Raw genomic sequence first — 22,576 nt, 5'->3', positions numbered from 1 at the left:
AGCATTTGCCGAGGAGGAGTGGAACGACTCAGCAGAAGAGAAGAGTCTTCAGACTCTCGAGCCCCAAGTCGAGGTAGTGTCTGCGTCGGAGCCAGAGGTTGCGGTGCAAACGCCTTCCGAAACTCCTCTAGCTGTATCGCGAGACATTTCTCTGCCTCAAGACGTCGATCCGGCTTTTGTTCCGCTGCCCGATGACGGCGAGGATTTTGATTTTCCTGCCGTTCCCTTAGCGGCACATGTTCAAGACATCGATCCTGCTGCTGTTCCACTGCCGGACGATGTTTCAGAGCCCATGCTTGCGGAGGAGCAGACAACTGATGTTGAGGAAATTGACCCTTCCACTGTTCTATTGCCAGTTGACGCCGAAGATATCGATCTTCAGACTATTCCGTTGGCGACAGAGGTTCTGGATGTGGATCCAGCAGCTGTTCCGTTGCCGGATGGTGATGTTCTGGAGACGATTAGCCTTGCAGCGCAAGAAGAGCCGTTGGATGGGGTTTCAACGCCAGCTCCACAGGCGGTCGAAGATGACTCGACTACGCTTGCAACCGAGAAGAATGTCAAGGAAGATGAGGGCCAGGGTATTCAGACACCAGTCGAAGAGGTTTTGGAGAAGGAGATCTTGAAGCCTACATTCGAGTCGGCACCAACTGAGAACGAGAAGTCGGAGCTCAGTCCTTCCGTGGAGGATGTGCAAGTCCAGCCAAGCTCGCCGGAAGCCGTCGAGACCACAGAAGCCCAGCCACAGCTCGAGATTGCCAATAACGACCTTGTTTCCAGGAATGCGGTCAACGAGTCTGCACTACCCGCCGAACCCGAACTACAATCCAGTTTGCCGGTTCCAGCTGATGAGCTGCCACCCCTGGAGCTCAGTTCTGCCATAGAACCAGCGACAGAGAGTACCCAAATGGCATCGTCGCCCTCTTCGAAGAAAGACAAGAAAAAGAAGAAGGGCAAGAAGGCAAAGGTGATCAATGAAGAGCTAAGCACGCCTGTTGTCGAGCCACAGCAGGACATTGAGCCGTTAAACAGATCTGCGCAACCTGAGCCTAGTCTTGATACCACCGTGCTCGAGCCAGAACGAACGTCCGAGGCACCATTGCAGGAAGAGTCGACCACTGCTGCTGTTCAAGACGAGCCAGTCCAAGAGCCATCACGACTAGAACCAGTCATCGAAACCATTGATCCTGCGCAAGACCAAGTTAGTCGGGATCTTTCAGAGCCTACGCCGATCGTGGAAGACGTTGCCCAGGATCAATCCACTCAGGAGCCATCGCAATCTGAGTCGTCTGTAGAGCTTGCCGGTTCCGTCAAGGATCAATCAGCCCAAGAGTCGGTGCAGCCTGCGACGCCTGTGCAAGAAGAGGTCGCTGTCTCTCCGAAGAAAAGCAAGAAGAAGAGAAATAAGAAGGGAAAGTCTGTTGATGTAGATTCGAGCACCTTGGACGTTGCTGAAGCAAAGGTCAAGCCTGAATCATCGCTTGAGCCTGCCTTGACTGAAGCAGCAGCCGATGCTGCTATCGCCGCACCAACCGAGCAGCCTGAAGACATTCCCTTGCCTGTAGCTCCAGTTGACGAGGACCTCTCCGAATCATTTGAAGAGGCGAAAAGCGCTGGAGATGTGAGCATAACTGTCTCAAACGAACCAACTCGAGATCTGCCATTGGAAGAGCCTACGCAGCCGTCGCCGGCTGTGGTAGAGGAGACCGTTACCTCGCCAAAGAAGACAAAGAAGAAGAGGAACAAGAAGGGGAAGTCTGTCGACATTGACGCAAACGCAGGCGCCGCTACGGAAGCGAACATCAAGCCTGAACCTGTCGTTGAGTTTGCGCAAACCAAGCCGGAGGATGTAAGGGCTGCGCCGTTGAGCGATTCACTCCAAGAGGCCTCTCAGAGTTCTGCGCCCGTTGAGGAGATCGTTCCTGAACTCACGCAAGAGAACAAGGATCTTGGGGATGTAGACGTGTCGGTTGAGCCGGCTCTACAGACTTCACAGAACCCTACGTCGATTAAAGACCTTCCCCGCGATCTCAAACTCTCGAACACTGCCGAAGATGTATCTGCGCCAGCCCAGCCGGTCCCCGAACAGGCGGAACCAGTTCTCGAGGAAACAGAACCAGTTGCTCAGCAGGAGGCGACTATGTCTACGGAGAAAAGCCAGTCGGTCGATATCGAGCCAAGCACACCAGTAGTTGAGCAGTCACCTGCCCAGCCTGAGATCGAGGAACACGTCGAACGTGAGCCAGCTCCCACGCCAACTCAAGCTGACCTTGACCTTGACACGGCCACATCTCTCCCATTGCCGCTCGCGCTTCCTACTGAGCTAGCTGAGATCGAGTCGGATATCGACACGGCTGCATCTGTCCCGCTACCCCTTGAGCTGCCCGAAGAGACTCTGGCCGATCCTCCAGCAACAGCAAACTTACCCTCGGAACCGACTCAACAAGAAAGGAATACTGAGCAGGCGCGTTCTCCTGTACCTGCTCAGACAGAATTGGACGTTGACATCGCGGTGTCTGTGCCCTTGCCATTGGAGCTACCTGAAGATGTCCTGGCTGATCAAACACCGGCCGAGGATATCCCTTTAGGAAACACCCAGACAGAGAAAATAGCCGATGATGTAGCCTTGCCAATACAGGATGAATCGAGTCGCGATGTTCCTGTGCCTGTTGTGGAAGACGAGCCAGTCACACCTTCCAAAAAAGGCAAGAAGAAGAGGAGCAAGAAGGCTAAGTCTGTCGATGTGACTGAACCGCGCACACCCGTGATCGAGGAGCCAATGGCTGAACTTCGAGTTCCTCACGCAGCAGCCCAAGCGGAGAAGAACGTCGATGACGACGTAGTACTCCCAGAGCCAACGCCTCTTCTCGAGGAGCCTGCGCAGACGGAGAAGAGTGTTGATCAGACTACTATCCCGCTTAGTGAGCCGGTCGAGCAAGTTCCAGCACCTGCAGTCGAACCTCAAGCAGCCACTGAGCCCGTTCCAGTTGAACCAGATGTGCATGACGCGTCACCAATCACGCTGAATGAGTCCAACCAGGAAGCCAGTGCACCTGTTGTGTCTGTCGCGCAGGACAACGCTGCCGTTAAGCGACCAGTACAAGACAACGTTGATCGGGACCTGGCAGCCATTACGGTACCAGCTTTAGAACACGAACAGCAGGAGGCCGTGATCGAGGCCAAACCAACAGCTGAAGCAGCACCACAAGAGCCAGTCGGAGCCGTTGTGACCGACGAGAAGGTGTCCACGAATGATGCGCACGTCGAGATCTTGCCGACAGATGTACCGCTGCCTGTTACTGATGACAGCGCCCTGGCAGAGATCGAAGCTCTCCCTTCAGACGTCCCTCTACCTGCTACGGACGATAGGGAACCGGATTTCGAGGTTCGTGCGGAAGAGGTCGTTGTGCCGACTGAGACTTTCCCAGCAGATGTTCCGCTGCCTACTACAGACGACAGCGCCTTAGAAGAACTAGAAGTCGAGAAGGTTGATCAGTCCGTCGAGATTCTTCCCTTTGATGTACCGCTACCCGATACCGATGACAGCGTCTTAGCAGAGCCAGACGTAGATATCAGCTCGGAAGAGGCCGACGTGCTGATTGAGACACTTCCCTCAGACGTACCACTGCCTTTCACCGACGACAGTGCCTTGGCAGAACCCGATATCGAAACTGGCGTAGAGGAGACTCTTCCCACCGATGTGCAGTTGCCTCTTACCGACGATAGCACCCTAGCAGAGGTGGATGTGTCGGTCGAGACGCTTCCGTCTGATGTGCCACTGCCTGCTACAGACGATAGCGCCTTAGTAGAGCCAGACGTCGAGACCATCGCGAATGAGTCGCGTGTTGAAGATGCCGCGCGACCTTCCAGCACTCTCCCATCAGAAGAGGAAACCCCGGTGGAAAGCATTGCTACCGACAAGCAGACTCCATTGGTGATTCCTCAAGCCATTGAGCAAATCGCGGCAGAACCATCAACACCCACTTTTGAAGAGAGCAAGAAAGAAGAGGCAGTTGTCGAGCCCCAGACTTCAAGCATCGAAATCGGTTCAACTGCTGAAGACAAGATTGACGTTCAAGAAACTACTCCGCCTACAGAAGAGTCTACACGTCAACTACCTTCGCTCACAGCTCCCTCACAGTCTACAGCTGAAAACGCAATAACCAACGACCAAATTCTACCTGACACATCCGCAGAGGTTTCTCAACCCACAGAGCCAACTGAGGTAGAGCCTACGACACCCACTTCCAAGAAGAGTAAGAAGAACAGGAAGGGCAAGAAAGGAAACTCGATTTCTGAGTCTCAGGCTGTTGCCGTTGAAGCCGGCCTAGTCATTCCTGAAGTTCGAACTGAAGACAACATTGAAGCCGCTCCAGCACCTGTGGACGAGTCGGTTGTCCAAAATGAAGCCTCCAAAATTGAGTCCGAAGCAACCTCTCAACCACGCGGGAAGCAGGTGGCAGAAGAAGTTGCAACCATCCCTGCTCAAGCTTCCGAAGAACCTTCTTCAGTAACCGACATTCCATCCATTGCCGAACCTGCCTCAGCACAGATTGAAGAACAGACTCCGACCTCACCACTTTCTAAGAAGGACAAGAAGAAAGCTAAGAAAGCTAAGAAAGCTGCTCTCGAGAGCGAGGTACTTGAGAGCCCTGCTGCGGCAACTGAGGAGGCCCCAAAGCATGAAGAACGGACATTGCCTGAACCGCAATCGGCACTTGAAAATCGAGAGCTTCCCGTTGTGGAGTCATTGCCTGAGATTGAGACTGTTCCTGAGGCTGTCTTGCCAGAGACGGAGCCCGCCGAAGCTTCTCACTCGGACTCTGTACTACCCGTCGTTTCTTTGCCTGAGGATATAATCTCTGAGGCCCCATCCACACTCGAGACCGAACCCTCGATCAACGATCCAACCGTTTCTGAGGTCGTGACTGAAGGTCCTTTGGACGAACCGACGGAGAAGGTTGAGCCCGAAGAGATCACCGCTCCCGAGGAAGGCAAGAAGGAGGGAGAGAAGAGCAAGCGCGTTTCGATTGTTGACAGTGAACCTTCCACACAAATCGAAACACCTGCGGTGGAGCTTACAGATTCACGTCTCGATGCTCAGCCAAGCCCTGGTCCAACACTCACTGAGGAGTCGAAGGATGAGGCTGAAAAAGTCCTGATCGATGAGCAGCTAACGCCCGTTCCTACTGTTGTCGAGGAGTTGCAATTTCAAGCTACGGAGCCTACGTTCGAGGAACAGACATCAACTACTCCTATCGTCACCGATTTGTCAAAGGATTTGCACGCGGAAGCTACTGCCACCGAGCAACCTCTACCTACTCCCATGGACTATGTTCCCGCTACGGAACAAGTGCAGGAAGAAAAGAAGGAGCCATCTCTTAGAGACCACTCCGTCTCTGCGCCTACACCTAGCGAAGAACAAAGACCCGAGATTGTGCCTACTGAGCAATTTATCTCCGCGCCAATCACTGCCGAGACTCCTTCCATTGGTCCAGCACAAGAACAACTCCCGGCCGTTGAGCGGCAGATTCCTCTAGCACTAGGTCCCGACGCTCAACTATCCGAAGTTGTGTTTGTTGAGCAGGCTGCTTCCGTGCCATTGCCTGCTGAAGACCCTTCAGATAGCCTCTTACAAGAAGAAGCCGCTGCTCCATTGTCTGAGAAGACCAAGCGTGTATCTGTCGTCGAGAGCGAACCGTCGACTCCGACTTTTACGCCTGCGGACAGTAGAGAAATCCCAATTGAAACGCAAGTCGATCCTGCTTCACAACCCGCAGAGGAGCAGCCTGCTGTAGTTGCTCCAGTTACTGAGGAGCCAACGTCTATCCCGTCCGCTGCTGGAGAACCAGCTCTCATCTCGCCCATTGTCGAAGAGTCAACTCCCATCCTATCAACGGTCGAAGACTCTTCCACAACCCCAGTTCAAGGAGAGAAACCAGAGCCCTTGTCCGAGAACGATGAGCAGAAGGAAATTGAGGCGAGCAAACCCTTGACACTATTGGAAACGCCTGAAAAAGACCTCAAGGTTTTGCCAGTGGACGACCAGGCGCCTCCTGTCCCCCAGTCTCTGGACGAGCAAATTCCGGCAGCTTCGACTGATGTGCAGCATAGCTCCCTCTCGCTTGTTCCTGAAGAACATTCCATTGCCGAAGTCAAAGACGAGGCATCATCGCCAGTTTCCAAGAAGGATAGGAAGAAAGCGAAGAAGGCGGCTAAGCGTGCGTCAATTGGCGAGAGCGAGCCATCTACGCCATCCATCTCGGTTGCGCAAGCCAAGGAGGATGACAGGGAGATTGCTGTCGATGTTCAGCAAGCCGTCGAGCCTTCAGTTCTCGAACAAGAGGTCAATGCTCCTGCTTCGAACGACCAGCCAACCATCGAAACTCAAATTGTAGAGACACCAGTCGATATCCCTTCTGTTGACAGCCAATCTAATCTAACTTTTACGACCGTGATCGAGCCGGCCAACGATGATGTGCAGGAGGACGAGATCGCAAGTTCGGCGTCTAAGAAGGACGAAAAGAAACCCAAGGAAGCAGGAGATCGAGTGTCTATTGCAGAGTCCGAGACGCCTGAACAGTTGGCGTCGATCGAAAAATCTGTACCCGAAATTCCAGATGTTCCTATGGATGAGCAGCCAGTTGCAGCAGCAGCAGACGCAGCAGACCAGGCCCGTGAGACTGTGGCCGACGAGCAGCTTATCTCAACTCCTTCGGCCATTGAGGAGCCAAGTATACCAGAGCCCAAAGATCAAAGCTCGTCTCCAATGTCGAAGAAGGACAAAAAGAAAGCAAAGAAGGCTAGCAAGCGGATATCGATTGCCGAGGATGCACCATCTTCTCCGATCATGGGTCCAACAAGCGAGGTTTCGCAACCTGCTGCCGATCAACAAGTTATCGATATCTCTCCTGTGGTAGAGGAGAGCAAAACTGAGCAACAGACCGGAGTTGAGCTTGCCAACCAACCAACTCAGCCTGAGCCAGACGATCCACCTCCAAATGAGCCTCCAGCACCGGAGGAGGCCAAGATCATATCGGAGACGCTTGAGGCCGTGCAGAACGATGCAACTAGCGCTACTCTCCCAGCGCCTGACGACAAGAAGGATGATGAAGTCAAACCGGAAGCATCGGCACCGCTCTCGAAATCGCAGAAGAAGAAGGCCGCGCAAAAAGCTAAGCGTTTGTCTCTTGCTGGAAACGAACTGTCTCAACCTGCAACACCCACCGAGGAGTTGCGCAAGGAACTACTTGTCGATGATCATCCATCTACCCCTCAAGTAATCGAAAAGCCTGCAGATGATCAAAACCCCACCGAGGTGGAGGAGACAGAGACACTATCGCCGAAGAAAGACAAGAAAGAAGTCAAGAAGCAGTCCAAGAAGACGCCGTCTTTTTTAGCACTTGAGACGCCTGAGGAAGCCAATGTTTCTGAAACTCAGACGTCTCCACCCCTTTCTATACCTTCGGAGACACCTATTTATTTCTCGGGGATACCGACCTCCTATCCCCCTACTGATGCACAGGACCGTGCCAGTATTGATTTCGACGGCGGCAGCGCAGGCGCACCACTTGAGAAGACGCTCCCTACTGAAGATGTTTTGAACGTGGAAGAGTTGGGTACGGAGCAGGTGGCTGTGCCCGACGAGATTCATGAGCCCACAATGAAGGATGTGGACGTAGATGTAAGCTCAGTGAAGGAAGAGGAAGAAGGAGATGAGGAGAAGAAGCCAGAATCTGTTGTCGAGGAGTCGTCGCACGGAGGCTCTGCTGTCGTCACTGAGCAAGTCAATGTGTCCGAGCCAATCGAACCAGTTCAACAGGAGATCATCGCACCTGCAGAGGTACCTCAGGATGTGCTTCCAAGGCAGTCCGAAGTATCCGATGCTCAGTCGTCTGAGTCGCAGCCCATCGAGGAGAGCAAAGAAACTATAGACAGGTTTGCTACAGCGCCCACCAACCAACAGTTGCCTTCAACACAAGTCGAAGAAGCGACAGATCAATTCTCCGAAACTCAGCCAATCGCGGAAGTCGAGCAGATTGCAGAGGAGCCTTCCACACTCACTGCAGCCCATCCAGACGTGACAAGCGAGGATAATTTGGAAGCTTCTACGCCATCAAAAGAGGAGAAGAACGTACTCACGATCGAAGAACCTATCGCAGCACCGGAGACCAACGTCTCTGAACTAGATCGCGAGATATTCACCGAAGGTAGCCTGCCAATCGAAGAGGTTCCGGCTGTCCATCCTGAGAATTCGGTGCCTAGTGCATTTGAAGCAGAGAAGCATGTTGAGAAGCCCAGTCAATCACCAGACGTTCAAGTCGAAGAGACTGTCATCGCACCTCAGAGCCCTCTCATTGCCTTAGAAGTCCCAACAACGCACGTCGAGCAAACAGTAGACGCAGAACAGGTCATCGTTGCTCCCCCAGAGCCTCAACAGGCGGAGGAGCCAGCACTTGTTGTGCCCAGTTCGCCATTGTCCAGGAAAGAAAAGAAGAAGAAGGCAAAGAAGAACAAGAAGCAGGCAGAGGCCGGAACATCTGTTCAGGAGACTGTCCCCGAGGCTCAGCCCTCGCAGTCGGAAGAGCCCGTCCTCCCTGTGCCTGAGGAGCCTCTCCCTGAGCACGAAGACACACAACATTCTCTTCCAACCGAACTTCCCCGCGAGGACCCCGTTGATGTCCAAACACCCATATTTGAGGAACGGCCGCAAATCGATCAAGTTGCGGCCGAGACCTCAAGTGACCTCCAACAAACTTTGCATGCGGATCAGAGTCAGGATCCCGCGTCTTCCAAGACGCTTGAGAAGAAGGCCGAGCCTGCGGAAAGAGTACCTGTTACGGAGATACTAGTGCCGGACACGGTCGCTGATGTTCAATCTGAGAATGAAGCAGAGGTTGATGCTGCAGTGACTGAGCATCCTCAAGTAGAGCCAGAGGTCGAGCCTATTGTCGATATCGAACAGGCAATTGAGCCTGTAACTGAAGTCCCGGTCGAGCACGTAGAGGAAGCAGCAGTTCAACCAGCAGTCGAGCCCGCAGTTCAACCAGTACCCAAGGCGACAGTCGGGCCAACAGTTGATTCAGCAGTCGAATACACTATCAAGCCAATTACCGAATCTGCAACTGAACCAGCAGTCGAACATGCAGATGAAGCTGCGGTTGAACGAGCAGTGGAGCCGGTAATCGAACGCGTAGAACAACAAGTAATCGAACGCGTAGAACAACAAGTAATCGAGCCCGAAGCCCAGCGAGCAGTTACACATGCAGTTGAACGAGCAGATGAACCCTCAGTCGAGCCAACTATCGAGTCAACTGTCGAACACGCAATCGATCCAGCAGTCGAACCGTCCATCGAACCAGCAACCGAGCCTACAGTTGAACATGCGATCGAGTCCAAATTCCAGCCTGAAGTTGAGTCGACCATCGAACCAATTACTAAGCCTCTGATTGAGCCTGCGTTGGAGCCTACTGTCGAATCTGCGTTTGAACCCACAATCGAGCCTACAATCGAGCCTGCAGTCGAACATCCAGCTGAACCTGCAACCAATCCCCCAGTTGAATTCGTACACGCACCATCGGTCGAACACGTAGAGCCTATTGTTGAGCCAGTAAGCGAATTGGTCGAAAATGTCTCAGAACCAGCGGTAGAGTCAACCATCGAATCAGTAGGCAAACAAGCGGTTGAGCGTGCAGTCGAATCACCAGTCGAGTCGACTGTCGAACCAACTACCGAGATTGTGACGGAGTCTGTGTTCGAGCCCACAAATGAGCCAACAACTGCACCTACAATCGAGCCTGTCATCGAGCTTGCAACCGAGCCTGCGACTGAACTATCAGCCGAACAAGTGAATGAATATCCAGTCGAAGTAGTACTCGAGCCAGAGGTCGAACCACCAGTCGAACACACATTCGAGCACGCAGCTGAACAATCAATCGAGCCTGTTGTCGCGCCTGCCATTGAGCCTGCCGTGGAACCAGCAGTCAAGTCGAGGGAGGTTAAGGATACAATTATCGTTTCTCAGCAAGATGACATCCGTACAATTACCAACGATGTTGTCGATGTCTTACCGCAAGACAGCCAAGCTACAAACACAGTGATTGAGCAATCGCCGCTGGAGAAGATCCAACCTCTCATAGATACGAGCATCGAGCCTTCACAGCCTGCCGAGGATGAGTGGGTTCACATCTCCCCCATGGAGGACAACACGGGTATTGAAAGCGAAGATTCTAACACCGATACGCCAACGATTGAAGCTGCTCCCATTGTTGAACCCCGACAACAAGAACAAGATCAAGAGCCTGCTACTGTACCTGTAACGGAAGCGGATGCCAAATTCGACACTGTCGACAACACTGCAACAGCTACAGAGACTTCTGTACAGGAAGCCATCGAAATCCCACTACCTGTAACGCCAATCGCAGAACTCGAGCCAACTATTGAACATGACAGCGCAGCCCCATTGTCCACGAATGACGCGGAGGAGGATAAGACAGGCGAAGGAAAGTCTTCAGAAGTTGCTACACCAAGCGTCGAGGACGTTCCAAAACCACTCCTTGACTCCGCTCAACAGGGTGTGAGCTCTGAAGCTTTACCAGAATTGCAGCTTGAGATCGACCAGGAGACTGCCATTGTTGACGATGTATTGGAGATTGCTCAAGTACCGCTACCTACGACTCCAAGCAAAGAAATTGCTCAACAGCCCAGCATCGCTGAAGACGTATCTGAGATTGCTCGAGTGCCTCTGCCTACGACACCAACACAAGAAGATATTTTCCAGGCGACTCCCGTCGTCGAAGATGTATCTGAAGTTGCTCAAGTACCTCTCCCTACAACCCCAAGCGAAGAGGAGGTTGCTCAAGTTCTCCTACGTGCGACCCCAACCGAGGAGATCTTTCCAGAGGTCTCCACGATCACTCAAATACCTCTACCTGAGACACCAAGCGAAGATGAGATGACTAGGGAGATTGATATGATTGAAGATGTGTCTCAGATTGCTCGACTACCTCTGCCTACGACCCCAATCGAAAAGGAGATTGCTCAGGAGACTGATATCGTAGAAGACGTCTCTGATATCGCTCAGGTACCTTTACCTGTGACCCCACGGGAAGAAATCGACCAGGAGGTATCGGCAATTGCCCAAGTGCCTCTGCCTATGACCCCAAGCGGAGAAGAGATCGCCCGAGACACTGCCGTTATTGAAGACGTATCAGAGATTGCTCAAGTGCCCCTCCCTGTAACCCCAAGTGAAGAGATCGTTCCAGAGGTCTCCGCGATTGCACCTGTAGAGGAGCGAGTTGTCACAGAAGCGCCATCAGATGACAGGAACGTTTCGACTCTCGACACTACGGCAAATGAAACGTATCCCATCGATGAACCAGCCTCACCATCAGCCTCTAAGTCTGAAGATGTCATCCAAGTTGAGCCTGACGTTTTGCTTCCAGCTCGACACATGGTGGAAGACAAGTCAAAGGATGAGGAGATTCTGCCCACAACTGTACCCGTAATGGAAGAAGAGCCTGCGATCGGTGATTCGACTATCTCGTCAACACAGAAGACGGAGGAGGAAAGTAAAGACAAGGAACCTGAAGCTCAAACTCCCACAATCGAATTTGGGGACCCTGTCAACATGAACCCTACTCTCACAGACTCGCTCATCACGGAACCTAGTGCAACACTCGAAGCTGCACCTCGGGAACCCATGCCCGAGCCCGAGCTGTTGGAACCAAACACCTCTTCGGTCGAACTCACAGAGTCCGTGGCTTCGGAAGTACGCATGATGCCTGACGAAGTACTCCAGTCGCCCGTTGTGGAACCCGAGTCAAGCGAACAAATTCCGGGATCATTTCCAATCGAAGAGTTGGCGCCAATTGAGGGAAGCAACCATGATCTTGATGCTGAGAAGCCTGCCCTTAGCCGCGAGCTTTCCGAGGACGAGAAGAAGGCTGCTCCCTCAATCGCAGACGATGAGCTGGTAAGGTCAGATATGCCATCTCTCGAAGACGATATCCCAGAAGTTGCACCCACATCGGAATTGGTTGAGCCCTACACGAGTGTCGACGAGGTGCAAGAACCTCCACACGATGGTCAGGTAACACCACAAGCATCTCCGTCTGAGCCTATGATACTACGCGACACGCAAGAGGATATACCGTTAGTAGCTCAGGAGACGAACGAAGACATACTTCCCACAATCGAAGAATCCACTCCTTTACCGACCAACGATCAGATCCAGGAAGTTGTACCAGTGTCATCAACCGACTCCGAGATCCTGGCTACTGGTATCCAATATATGCCAGGTTCATTCTCCCCTGAGGTTACAGTGGAAGACTCTTTGCCTGAGCCAGTGGAAGTTGAAGATCTACCTTCCTCAGTCACCAGTGACATTCACGATCTTGCCGAGCAGTCTGCCGAAAACACCGACATAGGCCAAGAACCATCTCTGAACCAGACAGAACAACCCGAGGTTTACCAACCGACTAATGAAGAAACGCCTAACGGACCTAGGGACCGTGGTGTTGCTCCAGTGCCAATCAGCCGCAAAGCGTCAGAGACAAGCGACGACACAACCGAGTCGGCATATCTGATTGCTCTGCCTGAGACACCAGTTGTCGATGAGATTGTGGAACGTGAGCAGTATCTTGAGCCATCATCGATCGGTGCACCATTTGATCAAGCCCTCACTGAAGACATTCTTGATCCTGTTCCGTCAATTCAAGCTCCTGTCGTATCAACTGTTGTGGCCAACTTCGTCAAAGAACATGTATCAGCGATCGTTCCAAAAGCTCTACCCGGCAATGCTCAGCCTGTAGAGCCAGTCACTGAAGTACAACCTGAAGTACAGCCACCACTTGAACGTTCTGAGTCCATCCTGTCCGCCCAGCTTCCAGTTGAGTTGGTTGTTGCAAAGGACGTTGTCGAAGAGAACGACCAAGTGCCAACTTCTGAGGCTCGATCAAGCCAAGCAACGCCTGAAGATTCGCAAAGCTTTGCCTTTGAGATGCAGTCGGAGACACAGTTGCAGCCTGAACCTTCTTCAACGTCCGTTCTACAGACTACATTCGAGGATGTGGCGTCCGTGTCTGAGCCATCTCAGCATACTGAACAGAAGCCGACAGAGAACAAAAAACCGGACCTTTCACTTTCACACTCCACATCCGAGAAGAGCACTGATGAAGTCGAGAACGGAAACTTTACGTCCGCTACACCTATCAGCGAGGTCCCGTCTGTCACAATGCAAGACCAGGCGCATGATGAAGCTAGCCCCCTACTCACAGACATGGACATCGAACGACCTACATCGCCAGTGATTCAAGACTTCAAGCAACGCGAGATCCTGGCTGGGCCCGAACAATCTACATCACCTGTACCAGAGAGTGCAAACGTCGAATCATTTGGAACCGAAGAGATATCCGTTCTTCCCGAACTGACAACACCAGAGGTATTTCACGATGCGGCCGACCACCCTATGGAGCCAGTCGTCACTTCCCAACAGACAGTAGACAAAACACAATACGCTAGGAACCAACCGAATGAGCTTTCCCCATCACCCCAGGCCGGCCAGGAAGAAGGTGCCAACCTGGAAGAGCGATCCAAAGCACTCGAGCAAGTTACAGCGCCAGAACAAGGACTCGACGAGTCTTCTTCTTCACAGCCAGCGCCACTGTTCGATGTGGTTGGCAAGCTGAGCGAGAATGACGAGAACATGGTGGAGGAAAGGGACAACGCTATGGACTGGGAGCCTGTCGCGCCCGTGGTCGTGCCTGGTGTTTCGGTCGAGCTCGGAGTCCTAGCTGATTCTGAACTTACAGCCAAGCCTGAAGTTTTGGTCGAGCCAGAGATTGAGTTCGTGCCGGAAGTTGTAGATGCGACGAAGGAAATTGACGAAGAGGCTATCCAGGAGACCGAATCTTTCAACACGGAAGTACCCATCAAGGAGGTGAATACAGCTCAACAGGAGGAAGTTATCCAGGAAGAGTCCATCCAGCAGTCCATCAAGAATGTAGAGTCTGTCGAGGAAAGGGTACCTGCCCAGATCGATGTTTCCTCACCCGAATTGAGTGAGAGGGAAGAAGATCAAGCAGTGCAAACTGCGCCAAAATCGACCGTGGCAATCAGCAAGCCCTATGACTTCATCAGTGAGGCTGAGACCGTCAATGAGGTTGAGCCCGTCAAAGAAGTTGAGATCATCGAGGAAGAAGCTCCTGTTGAGATCGATACTCTAGCACGCCAACCAAACAAGGAGGAAAAGAGAAAGACGATTTCAGATTCGATCGATGTGAACGACAAACCTCAAGGAGAGACTATGGCAACTAGTGAACCCCAGGATCTCATGATGGAGCAGCCAGCGGATCAATTATCAACCGTCCCTGAGCCTACCACAAGCGAACCTGCTCCAGAAACCGACTCGCAAAATGCCACCGTCGAGCCTACTCCTAAGGCATTTAACGCCGCAGAGGATATTCTTCCAACACCTACAATCGTGCCACAGGAGTCAAGTTTCGAACAGCCGCAAATACTGTCCGGGAATCTCAGCAAGTATGACGGAGAGAAGACAAACCAAATAGCTGTGGAGCAAGAAGAATCAGTCCTACAGCCGGACACCGCCTCACCCACGGCCCAAACTGAAGTTCAAGACTTTGCAGAGACTCAACCCGAAGTGCTTCTTCCAACTCGCGTATCACCGGCTACCGAAGAGCCTGCGTTTGCCCGCGTTTCGCAAAGTCCAGAGACCATCTTGGAGGAACGAGCCTCATCACCGCGTCAATACAGCGAGGAGAAAGGTCACACCCAAGCTGAAGTCACTATTCCTGCCCAGGACAAAGCTACATCAGAAACAGTCAAGCCAGTGACCAATACTCCAAGTGAAGACGTTCCTGAGGTCGACCAGCCTTTTTTGACAGAACAGCAGGAGATGGTCGCAGAAAAGATACTTGCTCCTACATCCAAAGAGTCTCCTAGGACCGTCGACGAAACCTTCGCTCCAGGTGATGTCCAAGAGCCCATGGAGGATGCCACGTCTGTCATGCTTCCAAACAATACAACCACGAACGACCAGAATCCCTTCCTCTCGCAGCAATCGGAGCCTGCCGAAAAAGCTTCGGTCGACTCACCGTCAGAAGGCGACGAGATGAATGTAGTGGATGTACTTGAAGATCTGACAGAACAGGAGTCGTTCATGCGAGAATTTCCAAGTTTAGTCTCGCCAACAGTAGAAGATCTTCATATGAGGCCGGACACGATGATGGATGAAGTTCGCTCAGGCTTCTCTACCACGCCTCAGATTCTCACGGAGCCAGAAGCTACAATCGCCACGAGTCCCCAACCAGCCTTGCAAGCCATTCCATCATTCACGCTCAACACCCAGGACAGCACTCAGGAAGAGCATGACACCGTTACTCCTCTCCAAGAAGAATCTCCTCTTGTGACTGATCTGGCGCGCGAACAAAGTGAGAGTGTGTCTTCTGGTCATGACATGCATATTGCAAAGTCCGAAGATGTACAAATGGAAGATGTCGCAACTCCCGAACAATCAAAAGATGTCATACATCCTATCGAGGAAGTGCTATCACCGGTACCAGTCGTGCCACTCGACACTGTTGAGGATACTTCTCTCACGACACGCACTGAGGATATCCAGCAAAGCACGCTTGATGAGATCACCCCTGAACCTGCTGTAGTTACAACGAAGACCATTGACGAGCCGATGCCTATCGAAACTTCTGCACCACAGCCTGAGCCAGAGTCGAAGATCGTGGTCGCACCACTAGAAGAGTCCATCGAGGATGTACAGCCTCAACCTTCGAAGAAGAGTTCTCCTGAGCCAAGCATGAGTTTGGAGCCTATCACAGTCAAACAACCTGCAGCCGAGCCTATCCAAGAAACTGACATTTCCTTGAAGGAGGCTGAGAAGGAAGAGCACAAGTCAAAATTTACAACTGCTGCCGCCAAAGAACACAGTCCGACTGACTTTACTTTTGCTCCGCAAGATAAAGTGATTGAGCCGCTTGTTCTTGACAAGAGTCAGCATCTTGGTGGTGATACTGTAACTGTCACCCCAGAACATGTGCCAGAGATTGAGGTGGATTCTAAGAAACTCAAGAAAGAGAGGCGTAGGTCCAAGCAGAAAGATGTCGCTCTCAAGGACACGCCAGTGAACTCTATCGAGCCAGAGGCGCCGATCGATTCAGGATCCCGACAGGATGAGGTCATTCAAATTGCGTCAGAACAATCCAGTGCAACAGTACCCAGCGCTGAGACGAAGGATGTACCGAATATGCCCACAACGGTCACACCAGTCCCTCTCCTCGCCCCTACCGAAAGCTCAGAAGCAACCCCAACACATACTGTGGTAAAGAAGCCGTCCAAGAAGCATAAGTTGACGGCGTTGTTCGAGCGCGATGCCCCGGATGGAGTCGATACACCCAAGCGTGAACTACGTAAGGAAGGCGCAGCCAGTGTAAAGAACCTTGCCGAGCAATTCCACAATGCCGAGGAGCCAACCAGTACACCTGAACGGGGTTTACGCAGAGGACGCACAGGCAGTGTCAAAGACCTTGCTGAACAATTCGAACGCCACTCGAGATCAGTAACGCCCGTTCTCTCCTCGGGTTCTCACTCACGGTCCGTATCACGTTCTGTATCACGATCCGTATCACGAGTTGCCTCGCATGATCGATTCCGACCAAGTTCTCCAGCACATGATATCGACTTTGCGGCGACACTCGCAGCTGGTCTAGAGGAATCTGGCTTCGATGCGAACTTTGTCATCAATGATCCCGCGTTTCTTCGTTCTTCATCTGTCCAGGGCATCCGCGACATCGCTCCTGACGACGACATTGCAGCTGCAAAGAACAAGGCTAGCCGCTCAAAGTTCGGATCCCTCGGTCGCACTGCATCGGCGTCGTCCTCAGCCATGCCCTCGCCGAAGATTCGGCCAGCTAAAGAAGTCGAGACGGTCCTGCCGCAACCCATAGAAGTAGCCTGGGCATCAACGGACGCTGTTTCTTTCGATCCGATGTACGTGCTGAGTGATCCAGCTTTCTCAATCCGGAAAACGCCTTCTGGTGTTCTTGAGGAGGCCGATCCTGAAGAACTCTGGTCTTCGTCCAAGGGCAAGAGGCCGAAGGGAAAGAAAAAGAAGCGTACATCCGCTCCTCAATCACCAACCGAAATCGATGTACCTGAACCTGACTGGGCGATCATTACGGACAAGGAATTGGAGGAGGTGAGCAAGAACTTGGGATTTACAGCGGGTACACCAAAGCTCGAAGAGATGTCTACTGCCGCCGCTGTCAAAATCCCAGTGGATGAAGCACCCATCAGCGTGAATCCTGATGCTGAGGCCGCAATTGACTCCACAGTCCGCGAGATGGAACTCAAACTGACATTACCTTCGGTACCCACACCATTGGAAGAGGTCAAAGGCAATGAGTACCCATTCCCTCACGTCATTGAAGAAGAAACGGCAAGACACACTTCCAACCAAACGACAACACCGAGCCGGAAAGATGATAGCGAAAAAAGCCAGACGCTGTTGCCACCAAAGGAAAACGGCAAGAAGAGTAGAAAGGGCAAAGAGAAGGCTGAGACTGGTTCTGAGGCAAGGAAAGAGAAGGAACAAACGATCGGTGATATGGAAAAGGGGGGTTTGGTTGGACGCAAAGCCTCGGACATGACAGAAGATGCAGCCCACAAGCCACATAAACGACGAAATCATCCAGTGTCCGTTCACGAGGGGCAGCCAGATGAAAAGCGTCCCCACGTCCGAGAGACATCTTCAAAAACTCCCTCGGTGACTCAAGGAGCAGCATCCAAGCTGCAAGCTCCAGTTGCCGCAGGACACACTACATCCGAAGCCACATCGACATCGCGAACCACTGACAATCAAGGTCCTACAACTGCAGCTATGACCATGGCACCTGGTCGTGATGGTTCTAGGCGGACGAAATCCCCAACGAAGATCCCCCGTGATTCTCCACTCAAGCGGACAATGTCTGAGTCGCGTTATGATCGGATGTCGCCTACAAAAGAGATGGAAGAGAAAATACCATACCCGTCTCTGTTTGGCGATCCAAGCGAGAAGAAGATGGAGAGGGACATCCCAGCGCCCAAACGCACACGCACGCCCGGGAACGCACCGCTTGACACAATCAAGGAGACGAGCCCAGAAGAGTCGATGTTGCACAAGAAAAACCGATCACTCACAGACATAGGAGCACCTGAACGAGGAGTCAAGTCTGTCCGCCGAAGTGGAAGCACAAGGTCGTTCACAGACCGCTTGAAGTCACCCCCTCCAGTCACACCAACACCGTTGAGCCGCAGAGACACATCGTCAGCACTCAACACATCCGGACAAGATACATCCATGAGGGAATTCCCATGGCAACAAATCCACGAAGTCAACCGCGGTATGACTCTCACTCCTGCACGCCCAATGCCTCGTTCGTCTCCTAGTCCGGATCCATCAAAGCAGCGTTTAGGTGAACAACGATCACCCAGCGTTCGTAGCGAGCGCTCTTTGAGCAATATTGGAGCCAGAATCAAGACCCCAGACCAAAGCCGTCCACTGAGCTCAACAAGCAATCACTCCACGCAGTCTTTGCGACGGATGGATAAAGCTGCATCAGGTGACTTGAGATCGACAGCCAGGCTTGGCGAGGTCAGTGCGCCGGACACTAAGGACCCGCAACTTGGACCCTCAGGTATCACGCTCCCAGCTGGAGCGGTCGCGACAGCTCTCGCAGGCATCGCAGCTGCATCAAACTACGACCCGGTGAGGGGTGCAGGCAAAGGTCGTCGTACAAGCATGGTGGAAACCTTCGTAAGTGCACATTGATGCTGTGATGTTTATTCCGGTAAAGTTAACAACGTTCTCAGGAGGCATTCGGCGAGGCCCAGGGCTCGGGAATGTCACCAACGCGCGCGCCCAGTCTGCGCAAACGCCAAAGCATACAGATAATGGACTTGCAGCAGCAACTTGACCAACTCGCAGCGCAAAATCAATCGCTCGAGGATGCCCGAATGAAAGCGGAGGAGTATGTGCAAGCTACGCATCACCAACGCCAAGTCGACGAGCAATTGGTACAGGAAGAAGTGGAAGCACGTGATCGCGAGATTTACCAACGAAACATGGATATTGCGCAACTCAAGGACACCCTTCAAAGACTACAGGAAGAGATCTCAAGACTGACAGAACTCAACAAATCTGTCACTGAAGCAAATCGCAACCTCACCAACGACGCCAACGAAAGATACAGCCAACTCCAATCTGAAAGCCAGTTGATCCAGCAGCAATGGCAAACGTCGGAACAGGAGTTGACACAGGTCCGCGCCCAATATGACCAGATGACAAAGAGCATGGAAGGCGTGGTCCGCAGTGAGATTGGCGCCGCACTGGACGAGCGCAATTCAGAAATCGACCGTTTGAACACCGAGCTTGCAGAAGCACGAGAACAGATCACGATCTTGCAACAACAGATTTTGGCATCCAAGACGCCCAGCGAAAGCTTCCTCACCACTCGTGACGAGGACTACTTTGACAGCGCCTGCCAACAACTCTGTCAACACGTCCAGCAATGGGTGCTGCGATTCTCCAAGTTCTCTGACACTCGAGCTTGCCGCCTGTCATCGGAAATTGCAGGCGATCCCAGGCTGGATACGCCAACTCGGCAAAAAATCGATACTCGCTTGGATAATGCCATCCTCGATGGCTCGGATGTCGATATGCTGCTTGCGGATCGTGTAAGGCGGCGAGATGTGTTCATGTCCGTGGTCATGACAATGATCTGGGAGTACGTCTTCACGAGATACCTGTTTGGCATGGACCGAGAGCAGCGACAGAAACTCAAATCGCTGGAGAAGACGTTGTCGGATGTTGGTAAGCATCACCCTCTTAACCATTTCTTGGTTTCATCTCTAACGTTACCAGGTCCACCCCGAGCTGTAGCTCAATGGCGCGCAATCACACTCACACTCTTGTCGAGGCGAGAACAATTCAAACAACAGCGCTCCCAAGACACTGAAGCCGTCGTCAACGAGATCTACAGCACTCTGTCGACCCTCCTCCCACCTCCATCGCACCTGCAGCGCCAGATCCAAGAATCGCTACGCAACGTGATGCGCCTGGCCGTCGAGCTTTCAATCGAGATGCGAACACAACGCGCGGAGTACATCATGCTCCCGCCGCTCCAGCCCGAGTACAACACCAACGGCGACCTGCTCGCAAAGGTCACGTTCAACGCCTCGCTCATGAACGAGCGCTCTGGCGAGACAACATCCAACGACGACCTCGAAGGGCGCTCTGCCGTTGTTAAGATTGTGCTTTTCCCGCTCGTAGTAAAGAAGGGCAACGACTACGGCGAAGGCGAGGACGAGATCGTCGTCTGCCCCGCGCAGGTCCTGGTCGCTGGAACGAAGAGCAAGAAGGTCGTTCGCGTTATGAGTGGTGCGATGAGCATCGTGTCGAAACGACCACCTTCTAGAGCGAGGAGTGTATTGAGTGGTGTTAGTCTTGCGCCTCCGCCTGAGAGCTCGCTTATGGACTTGGATTGAGAGGTTGGAGTGTAAAGGAAACGAGGGGAGTAAAGGTGTTGGTCGTTGTTTGTTAGTATGGGGCTATTTTTCTTACTCGTTCAGTGTTTGGGCATGGGTATACCTATTTTATTTCCTTTGTGTTAAACTATTCCTGCAGGGGGATGCAGCATGTATATCATAGTTAATATTCATATTCATATTCACTTTCACACTTTTCTTGACTTGCACACTTTGATCTTTCTCATACATCTCTTCACCCCACTATATCATTCTCTTTCAAGCCTTGCCCATCTCTCGGTATTGGACCTAACATTTCACTCTACTATCCCTCGACTCTCCAAAGTTCTGTCACGCCCCTTCCCCACTCCTGCAATCCCTCGGCTAGCGCGATGAGGCGCAAAGACCCCGCAAAATAGGACCGACCGACGATCGCCATGCTCAAAACAGCACCACCAAGCAACCAAAGCATCTGTGCGCCTTCCAGATAAGGGCGCACAGCCAAGCTGATGCTGAAGCTGACGCGGACACCAACCATGCCCTTGACCTGACCCGTCCTGTCCTGACCCGTCCTATCCTATTCACACACATCCTCCTTCTCCATAATCAACAGTAACAACGTGAAGCTACCAACCCACCAACCAAAACAATGCCAATCCGCAGTGAATACAGTCTCGCGCGCGAAGGTACGTCCTGAAGCCCCACCAACAGACCGCGGATACTAACTAACACATTCCAGGCATAACAGGCGACACGCTCGCGCGCCTCATCCACCACACCGCGCTGAACCCCGCGCTCACTCTCCCCCTGCTGGCGCTCGCGCATGCCACGGCTCCAGGCAAGGCGCTGACGAGTGCGCATCCACGCGCGGTGAAGAGCGTGGTTGCGCTCGCGGGGCTGGGGCTGCTGAAGCGCGTTAGTGCGTGGCTGGATGGGCGGGTTGTGGATAACTGGACGGCGGACGGGTTTCAGTGGGAGAAGGAGGTTGTTGTTGTTACTGGGGGGAGTGAGGGGATTGGGATGCGGGTTGTGGGGTTGTTGGCTGAGAGGGGGGTTAAGGTTGCGGTTTTGGATGTGAGGGGGTTGGGGTATGAGGGTGAGATTTATTTTACTTTGTTGGGGTTGAGGGGAGGGAGGGAAGTGGAGGGGGATATGGACTGACACTGACGCATCACAGCACCGCCGTCGGTCAGTTTCTTCCACTGCGACCTCTCGTCCCCATCCTCGATCGCCACAGCCGCAGACGCCATCCGCGCACAGCTCGGCGACCCCACAGTGCTGATCAACAACGCCGGCGTCGCCCGCGGCAAGACCATCCTCGACACCCTGGAGAAAGACATCAACCTGACGTTCCGCGTGAATACCTTCAGCCACTACTTCCTCGCGCAGCAGTTCCTCCCAGCCATGATCCGCGCCAACCACGGCATGGTCGTAACCATCGCCTCGCTGGCAGGCTACATCACCGCGCCGTCGATGGTCGACTACGCCGCGTCAAAAGCCGCAGCTGTGTCCTTCCACGAGGGGCTCGCCGCGGAGCTGGTCACGCACTACGATGCACCCAAGGTGCGCACTGTGCTCGTCACGCAGGGGTACACGCGCACGGCGCTGTTCGAGGGCTTTGGCGGCAAGGCATTGTATCCTGAGACGGTGGCGGAGGCGATTGTGCGCGCTGTGTTCAGGGGCCGCTCGGATAGTTTGTGTCTGCCTGAGACGAGTTGGCTTGTTGCGCCGAAGTTGAGGGCGATGCCGCAGTGGGTGCAGTATGCGCTTAGGAGGCGGCTGATGATGATGCAGGGGTGGAAGGGGAGGCAGGTTGCGCAGCCGAGTGAGGAGAAGGTCGAGGAGAAGGAGAAGGATGTTGAGGATAGTACGGTGTTGGTGGATGGCGAGTAGGTTGTTCGTCGTTGGTGGGGTACTTTGCTTTGCTTTGCTCTGCTCGAGCTGGGGTGGTGGTGCGGGCCGATTGCTGTTTCGATTTCCATAATTTCCCCGCCTTCTGCGCTGCAGTGCCAGATTTTACATACTGAGTCGAATTGATCCGTTT

General features: G+C 53.0%; 3 protein-coding genes across 3 annotated transcripts; all 3 read left to right on the top strand.

The window, feature by feature from the left end:
• The first annotated feature begins 9,271 nt into the window (after positions 1-9,271).
• Positions 9,272-9,797, top strand: P153DRAFT_362372 (uncharacterized protein). Its single transcript, XM_033667119.1, has one exon. It carries the CDS (start codon positions 9,282-9,284, stop codon positions 9,447-9,449), a length of 168 nt encoding a protein of 55 aa, XP_033529006.1. The 5' UTR covers positions 9,272-9,281; the 3' UTR covers positions 9,450-9,797.
• A 3,609-nt stretch (positions 9,798-13,406) lies between these two features.
• Positions 13,407-20,737, top strand: P153DRAFT_329124 (uncharacterized protein). The gene is made up of 3 exons (XM_033665374.1): positions 13,407-18,823; positions 18,880-19,879; positions 19,931-20,737. Exons 1-3 carry the CDS (start codon positions 13,469-13,471, stop codon positions 20,551-20,553), a joined length of 6,978 nt encoding a protein of 2,325 aa, XP_033529005.1. The 5' UTR covers positions 13,407-13,468; the 3' UTR covers positions 20,554-20,737.
• Positions 20,738-21,181: 444 nt separating this feature from the next.
• P153DRAFT_279172 (short chain dehydrogenase/reductase family protein-like protein) lies at positions 21,182-22,425 on the top strand (the record flags this gene model as incomplete). Its single annotated transcript, XM_033663000.1, has 3 exons — positions 21,182-21,218; positions 21,272-21,628; positions 21,710-22,425. 3 exons carry the CDS (start codon positions 21,182-21,184, stop codon positions 22,423-22,425), a joined length of 1,110 nt encoding a protein of 369 aa, XP_033529004.1.
• Between the last annotated feature and the right edge of the window lie 151 nt (positions 22,426-22,576).

The sequence above is a fragment of the Dothidotthia symphoricarpi genome (genome assembly GCF_010015815.1).
Source record: "Dothidotthia symphoricarpi CBS 119687 unplaced genomic scaffold P153scaffold_1, whole genome shotgun sequence".
Taxonomy (NCBI): domain Eukaryota; kingdom Fungi; phylum Ascomycota; class Dothideomycetes; order Pleosporales; family Dothidotthiaceae; genus Dothidotthia; species Dothidotthia symphoricarpi.
Note: the sequence above shows the minus strand (reverse complement) of the source record. Positions and strands in the feature narration are given on the sequence as shown.